This window comes from Pygoscelis adeliae, unplaced genomic scaffold, assembly GCF_000699105.1.
Source record: "Pygoscelis adeliae isolate BGI_AS28 unplaced genomic scaffold, ASM69910v1 Scaffold27, whole genome shotgun sequence".
NCBI lineage: Eukaryota > Metazoa > Chordata > Aves > Sphenisciformes > Spheniscidae > Pygoscelis > Pygoscelis adeliae.
The window spans coordinates 3,505,489-3,514,698 of NW_008825410.1; the positions used below are offsets into that span (position 1 = coordinate 3,505,489).

A 9,210-nucleotide genomic window follows, 5' to 3' on the forward strand; every position below is an offset into this window, starting at 1 on the left:
CAAAGTAGCTGCACATGCACTTTTTGCTGCTTCAGGCTACCAGGGATAAGACAGTCAAATTTAGCAAGTGAAGTTCAGAGGGTCTATCCTCTCTGATCACATGCACAAGCCAAAAAGTCTGTTATTTCTCTACAGATCTCACCAACTCACATCTGGCCAAGGAATATCCTTCATAGATCTTGCCAAAGATTAGATCCCAGCAAATATTTTTGCTTGTGTTATGATTTACTGGGTACAGTTTATAATACATACTAATACATAGTTTCTAGTTACAATACAGAAGTAAATCCTGAACTTGTAAATTTTGAAAGTAACACATTCCACCGTACCACATTTCTCATTCTGTTACTCCCCTACAAGCAATTACATATACTTCATTCAGTGAAGTAAAAAACAAAACATGGTTTTAATCTTAATTTATTTTTTCAAAGTATACTATTTACTTTTTAAATGCCATTTAATTGAAGCAAAAAATATATTTTGAACCTCAAAGTCCAGAAAAAGATTGTCAGTTTTCAGTCTGCATTCCTGTCTCCACTATCTATTTCATTTGCTTATTATTCATGAAAAACAATACAATTAAGCTATTTGGTATTATGTTGCTTCTATACTGTTCTTTTTTCTTCACTGCTGGTTAATAATCTGTCAACATGTCTTATTCCATAAAAATTGTAACTGGAAGCCAGTCATTTGCTTTTGACTTTGAGAGCTGCAATATTCAGCTTCATTTTCAGCAACACTGAGCCAACACTCATCTCTTCATTTTATCTGCGAAAAGGAAAAACACCACCACCATGCTCACAAGGTAATTAGTTTTCCTGCTATGTCCAAAGGGGACAGTCTCAATAAGACTATATATCCCCATGGCATGTTGCTGCATGTAATTTGTAAAAAAAAAATCTATTAAGGAAATACATATCTGGGGGGGTTGTTGTCTTGTTTTTTTCTTTTTCCACTTTTAACTTTTTTTTTGAGAATGTGCTCCATTCTCTGTTTAACCTGCATTCAATCTAGAAACACAAATGGTGCCCAAGATAGAAGCCATTTCTATAGCAGGAGTAAACTGCCAAGAACACCCTATTAGCATCAGTAGATACCAGTAATCACTGCTTTCCAAAAGGACACAGCACAAATGCATTTCTGTACTGGGTCTGGCTAGGACAGAGTTAACTTTCTTCACAGCAGCTGGTATGATGCCAGATTTTGGATTTCTGGCTAAAACAGAGCTGATAACACCAATGTTTTGGCTGTTGCTGAACAGGCTTGAAGAGCATCAAGATCTTCTCTTCCCCTGAAGTGAGTATGGCTGGAGGGAGGCAAGAGATCAGAGAGGTCAGGAAGGGACACTGCCAGAACACCTGACCCAAACTGGCCAAAGGGATATTCTACACCATACAATGCCATGATCAGCAATAAAACCTGGGGTAAAAGAAAAAGAAGTGGAGGGGGTATCTGGCTTCCAAGGTGACTACTGTCTGGGGACTGACTGGGCATCAGTCTGCCTGTGGGAGGTGGTGAGTGATTTCCTTTGCTTGTTTTTTTTCTTCTCTCTCCCCATTTTTCCTTCACCTATTAAACTGTCTTTATCTCAATCCATGAGTTTTCTTGCTTTTGTTCTTCCTGTTTTCTTCCCCCATCCCACTGAGGCCAGGGGAGGGAGGGAGCGAGCAGCTGTGTGGGTACTTAGCTGTTGGCAGTAGTCAACCCACCACACTTCCAGAAAAAAGTTTGCTTAACAGTTCATTTACTATAATATCGAAAGCCCAATTTCCTGAAAAGCATGCCTCATCAGTGAAATGATATACCTTCTGTAGCTCTAAAAAAACTCCAAAAGTCTAAGCATAAATGCTTTCTCTCACAAAACAAAGCACAGAGCCCTTCTGCTAAGAACAAAGAATTGGTAAAGTTCTCCTGTACTGTCCAATCTAGTCCCTTAGTTTGCAGGGATTATATGAAGTGGTAGCATTCAGAAACCTGCACGCTCCATTAATAGCTGTCTTCTACCTCTGCTACTCTAATTTAAAGACTACTCCATTGTCTCACTGCTCTTAAGTATGATAACTTTCTTGTAATTTACAGTTAACATGGTCACTGATAGTTCATCCCCACTTGTTTCTGTCCTTTAGCCTCCTGGTGTTCATGAACAAACACATAGAAAGCAACAAGCCTTTGCTTTGCTAGACTGAAGATGTACTCTTATTTCATATGACAAGCTTTCCAATGTCTTATTTGTTCTCTGTTCCAATCTATTCTGATTTTAGATCTGTATACACAGTATTGCAAAAATAGCTCCAAAAATTTCACCCCAATGGCAGCATATGCACTGCACTGTATTTTGTAATGCAAAGCAAAGGAAATCTAAGAACAATGAAATGATGCAGCACTACAATCTACAGTGGCACTCTGCAGCTGCCTTTTTAACCTTAACTGCATTGCCTTCAGCACCCACAGATCACACTGTTTTTTCAGTTGTTTAAGCAAAAACAGTATTCAAGAATTTTTGGGTGGCTCCATTCCTGTGGTATTGGTTCACTGCAGCCCCTGGAATATACTATAAAAATTGTGGATCCAGGCATATCATCCAACATTTTAAGAAATTTAAAAAAAAGGTAAGAATGGTCACCCTTTGTCAACAGGGAATGACCTTATTTCTGTGTACCTCAGAAGTATAGTTTAAGAAACAGGTGAATCCTGAATACATACATAAAATACTCAGAACATTCCAACATCACTGGTTCCCAATCTAGACTTTAGCATCAACAGAACTTCACTACATAGTAAATGTTTTAAAGCCATTGGATCAGCGTAACTATACTGGCTGTTCACAAAGAACCCTTAACAATGACTGTTTCGTAAGTCCAGAAGATTAGGGATCATGGTTCTAAATCATAACCACTGCCTCCTCCCCCCACTCCTCCAAATAAATATCAGGAAACAGCTCTAGTAAGTGGTAGTCTTACTTTAATCATCCTCATAAATAATTCTCTACAGCAAAAGTAAAATTAGTACCTACTCCAGCAAACTCCCCATCGAGCATTTGAGAGTGAACATAATGAAGATGGTGGAAGAATGCTTCTTACAGGGTAATCAATACAAGTGTTGTTGGTGTAACACCAAAGGCACTGTGAAAAAGAAAAAAACCCACAAGTTATTGATCTTCAAGAACAGTTTACAATTTAGTGCTCCTCTCCACAGACAGAATTCTTAAGTGCATACAGTACTGTATGGATATATTGAAAGTGCTTTGTAGTATAAAACCTACAGAAGCCCTGGTACAATTCCTAAGGAAGCCTAAACTGAATTGTGAGTAAGTAGATTTTGTACTTACAGGTAACAAAGGTAATAAATATTTACACTAACCTGAAAATATTTGGGAACATATTGAGGTACTCTGTATACTTGAGGATAAAGTGGCTTTGAGTTTAGAATTACTGAAATGAGAAATACAAAACCAGAAAGCCAACTGCTCAGAATTTTAACACAACCGGTATCTCTGATGAATAAAAAACCACATATAATCTTACTTCAGCCCTATATTTGACTATCAACAGAAAAAAAAAATAAAGAACCCATACATTCTACAGGACGTTTTGCTGTAACGTAATAAAAGATACAGCCTTATCCAATCTGTGTTGCAAAGTACATTGGGTACCTTAATTGTGCACACTTATGTATCTGGATATTTTTAAAATTTAAAATTTAAATTTAAATGTTCTTACATGTATTACAGTTACAAAAATGTAATATAGTTACAATAGCACAACATTTCTGCTTTTTATGTCACCACTAAGCATCAAGCTTAAGTTTTGTTTTACATCTGTTAAAATAGATACTCATCCAAAATTTCTTTATCACACAACTTAACCAGTGAAGAAGTTTTGGATGACAGTTAAAGGAAACCCTGACAGAACAGGGTTTTTTAGGATTCATTCTAGAAAGAGCTCATCCAGGAACTATGATTATTATTATTTTCTCTTCCTTTGCTGTCCTATTAAACTGTCTTTATCTCAACTCACAGGTTTTACTTTTTTTCCAATTCTCTCCCCTATCCCACTGCGGGGAGCAAGCGAGCAGCTGTGTGGTGCTTAGTTGCCAGCTGAGGTTAAACCACAACACAGTAGTATCAAGAATATCTCTGTCATACATCCTCAATCGCACAAAGTCTGTTACCTTGCTCTAAAGGGTTAGAAAACATTGAATTCAAAGGAAAACATTTGTAGTAGATTCTGCTCTCTTGAAAAAGGTGAAGAAAGAGACAAGAAAAATTTATTCATATTTTGTAGTTGGTAGACTGTACAAGTCAAATGTACCCATAAAGACACATCAACAAAAATAATTAAGGCAGAATAATCTTTGCAAAAAAACTGCCCTCCTAAGTTTCAATTTTAATCAAGGATGTTAGATGCGAACAGGCTTATTTTTGTTGGATCAAATATTTAATAACAACTAACAGTTCAAAAATAACAACTAATAGGGACAGACTAAAAGTCATTGTTAAACTTGTTTGAATGTAATGTTGACCCTGTTTTGAGTAAGAGGCTGGACTAGATGACTCATGAGGTCTCTTCTAATCTGAAGAACTCTATACTGTTGGCGACAACTAGGCACACAGGAAGGTCAACTGTATTACTCTGATGGAGACTACTGCACGTAACTATTAAAAACGTGTATAGCCCAAAAGGCAATACACAATACAGCTGCTGATTGGTGCAGGGGCTGAAGTAAGAAAATGTTTCAGTTGACTCATTCCCAATGCTAAAAACTGAGTTGTCAAAATCAAGTTAGGAAAAAACCTAAACACCTAAGGGTGAAACATTTCCTTAACTTTGATCCTCATCTATATAACCTAAAAAAGACTGAAAAGATTTTATTTTATTTAGACATAAATCATATACCCTTTGCAGAGTATGCTAGGAACCACGTTCACACTCTGATGGATATCACTGACTTCATTATCCATGTGAGACTCTACTAAAATAAAGTGCAACATTATTAATTCAGTCCACACTCATTTTAAGGACATATTGTCAGTATTAAAAGAGCTAAGATAGTAACTATGAACACAAAATGAATGCTTCTTTCTCTATAATCAGATAGATGTATGCAAGTGACTATTATCCCCACCTTTCCTTCAAAAAAAATTGGCTATATTTATTAATCACAAAATTTCCTATGGCTGTTGCTAGTTTTTTGGGTTTTTTTGTTGTTGTTTTTTTTTTTAAGGCCTAGCTTGCCTAAAATCCATTTACCACAAGAATTTAGAGTCCATACATTTGTTATTAAGACAAAGATGAGAATGACAAAATAAATAGCTGAGGGGGAAAGCGTGTTGGTAGACTACTCAAAAGTTAAAAATGAGACTTTGGAAAATTCTCCAGAATGCTGAGGCTCTACACATGCACACAGATTTTAAAATATAGTCCTATCTTTAACTAGTGCTTGCATTATGTATTTTGTCTTACACACTGTCATATGGAGTTAGAAACGTTAAGAGAAAACTCTCTAAAGACATTAATCAATAGGTATTTACACATTATCTGGTAACAGATAAAGTTCTCAAATTTTAATACACCTGGTAATCTGCTAGTTATAGCAGTAAATATTTCTTTGAAGTAAATAAATTGAGTTTCAGGATTCAACGGCTCTAATCAAAACCGTTATGTGTTATTTTTTTTCATGTACCATGTTGTAAGGAATAAGATGAAATGCAACAGTGTATCTATAAAATTACCACTCAGAACAGTTTTATTTTATCAGAATTGATAAAACCACGAGAAAATAGGTACTCATCAACTCTAAAGACCAACCCAAAAGACCAACCCAATTATAATTATGACAAACAAAATTTGAGCATTTTGAATTATAATTCTATTTAACTAAACTAAATTACTACATTTTAGGGTTTGTTTGGAATTGTTTTTATCTATTTACCAAATGTTTAATTTTCATTTTTAATCGGCTGCTATCTATATTATCACCAATATGAAAACCTGATTTTTTTTTTTCTACTGAAGCAATTAAACAAAGTAATTTCAGCAATCCTTTGCTTTTGTATTACTCACACAAATGCTAATGGCTTTGTTCCATAGGCTTTTTTTTAACGTATGTGCAAATTGTCTGAATCAAGTCTAAACTCCTTTCTTCAAAGTTAACACTGATGCTATTAAAGCAGTTGGCCTGAATCATCCATCATTCTGTCACCAAAACAAGCCTGGACACTGTCATTGATTTGACAGATTCTGAAAATAATGTATCTGTAACTGTGAGTATCTTCAGTACACGAACACAGCTAAAGGATTTATTTCTCACACAAGGTGAGCACATAGCTCTCAGGATAATAAAAGTTTTGCTCATGTATCTGTAGCAGCACTTATTTGAAGTGACAGTCACACCAGTGGTAGTGCTGAACGTTGACTCTTTAATGACCCATATTTTCCATTTCCTGCTTTATACTTTTGAAGATTAAGAGTTCTTTACACAACGCCATGCTTATGACAACAAATACACAGGTATGACAACACACAACCACATCAATACAAGGCAATTAATATTTTTCCATTAAAAAAGCCAAAAGATGCTTAAGACAAGCATAAAACAGGTAAGTTTAGATATTTCTCAATTTCCCCTACTGAAAAGGTTTTGCAGTAACTACATATCTTAAAGACTCATGAAATATTTCTTTTCAGAGACATCTGAAGTTAGAATTTGAAACAATCTCTCACTTTAAATATGGGAGTTTCTTCTACTCTGCAGGGACAGACACCTTTTGCATATTTATCACGACCCTTATTGTGGAGCTAAAAAGGTTTTGAGCAGAGGGTGGAGAAACAAATTCTATTGTTTTAAATGTCTGCCTTATTGCAATCTCATTGGAAATCTAAATACTTTGCTACCAAAATGGAGATCTAGCCTGGCAGTCTTAAGCACTTACAGTCTGGTGTAGTCAGTGGAGAGGCCAACATGTCTGAACATCTACAAAGCACTGATCCAGTCTGCCTCAGTTAAATGCATGGCTTGGGGCATCTCCAGAGAAAGGCATTTCTAGTTTATTTACATTAACTTCCCAGTTCTCCTATTCAGCATACAAGAAATGCAAGGCATTTTAGCCACATAAGAGTCAGTTTACCTAGCCCTTGTATAAGATGGAAATTTAACTAAGCACTGCTTGCAAAATGAGGATGAATCTAAACCAGCAGCAACATCAACTCACTCAGCTGCGCTGTGAAAGCACTGAGCACACGCTGGAACTGGAAGCTTGGATTCTACACTGTCCATCCTCTCCAGACAAAGCAGAGAAATACCCTGAGTGACCAAATCATGGAGCAACCCTGGCAAAGTGAAAGCACACTGGTATTGAGTGTGACAGCGCAGAAGCAGCACATCAGTTGACTCCACCACTTAAATAAGAACAGAGACTTCCTCTTTTTAAGGGTAGTTTGACTAGACTCACCATTAAAAACAAAACGCCCACCAAACAGCCAAACCAACCCCAACAACCTGACTTCATATTAAATGGCCAAAAAAAAAAAAAATCACCACATTCTCAGTCAAAAAGAATGTTAAAAATCTTACCGAAACATTTTTTAGACATTCTTCACAGGACCTCTGGGAAAACTCTGAACACTCTAGAAAAAAAATACACACAGATAAGATTTATTTTTCCTCAGTAACATCAAGCACTTAACACAATATTTAGCTTTTTCTTTTTTCTACTTCTAGATACAAGCAACAATTCTGACCGAGGCAATGAAAGCTCAATATTTCCATTCCCGGAGAACTGTAGCAAACATAGATACAAAGCATTTAAGTTTGGCCTCTGACATAGTTAGGGAAACACTTTAAACTTGCTTGTAGCTTCAATTTGTTTTGTCTAAGGACAAACATGGGAGAAAAAAACCCAGAGCCTCCCTGTATCTCTGCTGAAGTTCTAAGACTTTTACACTTCAATTTAGAGAACATTCCAAGTTTTTCTGCTTTGGAAGCTTAGCAAAGGCTGACCCTCACCTAGGGCTGGTCCCCCTTCCATAGATATTAACCTTTTTCTTCGGAAAAAAGTTTTTTTAAAAAATAAAGCTCTCCAAATAACATGATTTTAAATAACAGTTTAAAAATATTTCCAAACATAGGACACAAAGTCATTTTGTAAGAGGTCAACAAGAACTCTGACAGAAGTTTGAAAATCCAAGTGACGTGGAAGGAGTTAATTCATATTTTCTTTGGATTTTAAAGAAATCTATCCTAAAAAAGAAAATATTTACTGGTGTTCACATTCCCAGAGTCATAGCCAAAAGCTATGACTTTCATTTAGAAGTACTGCATGCTTATTGTCTTAACACTGGTCTTTTTTTATCTGCAACGTAGACATAATTTGCCACCCACAGGACCACATACATGCCATAGTCTTGACCTAGATGAACTACTTGACAGATGACAGGGAGTTTCCTCTCCTGGTCTGAACCTGGATTTTCTTCCAATTGTTGTAGTTCCTATGATAATTTTTAGTATTATTTAATGAAACTAACTTTTGATGCCCTTACTAATATGCTTTAACTTGTCAGCCCTGAATTGGTCAGGCAGTTGGACTAGATGATTATTGTAGGTCCTTTCCAACTGAAATAGTCTATTCTATTCTAAATTATTTCCACATATATCATATAAATATGAGGGGAAAGTATCTCCAAATCAGGAACCCAATTCTACTTTTAATGGATAACAGCGCATTAGTCATAAGCAGTTATCTGTTTGAGCTAAATTCTTCACATGTTTTGGGGTAACTACATATTTCAATATTTTGTTTTCATAATTCAATATTATACCTTTCTGGTACTAATTCTTAACACTAAATACATTTCACGTACCAGTATATTTAGCTTTAATCAATATATCTGTTTAGAAAAAACACTTACTAGTTTTTCTGCTACCAATTAACATTGGGACTGGTACCAATTAACTGAGAAACAGCCTAAGTATTAAGGCCCATATACCAACTCATGGAAAAACAATGAAAAGCAGATTCAGAAATAGTTCTCAGTTTAAACTCAAAAATTTTCAAATGGGATTATTGCACATGGAGTACCACCATGCTTATTATAAAAATCATAGAATAGTTTGGGTTGGAAGGGACCGCTAAAGGTCATCTAGTCCAACCCCCCTGCCAGGGGCAGGGACATCTTCAACTCCATCAGGTTGCTCAGAGCCCCGTCCAACCTG

At 36.0% G+C, this 9,210-nt stretch overlaps 1 protein-coding gene across 1 annotated transcript in view; it reads right to left on the reverse strand.

The window, feature by feature from the left end:
- LOC103922447 (pituitary tumor-transforming gene 1 protein-interacting protein-like) overlaps positions 1-9,210 on the reverse strand; it is a 46,851-nt gene that overhangs the window by 19,619 nt on the left and 18,022 nt on the right. The window contains exons 2-3 of the mRNA XM_009330590.1: positions 7,573-7,625; positions 3,014-3,122 (exon numbers count right to left, since the gene is read on the reverse strand). Coding sequence (XP_009328865.1) covers positions 3,014-3,122; positions 7,573-7,625 — 162 coding nt within the window. The remainder of the gene's footprint in view (positions 1-3,013; positions 3,123-7,572; positions 7,626-9,210) is intronic.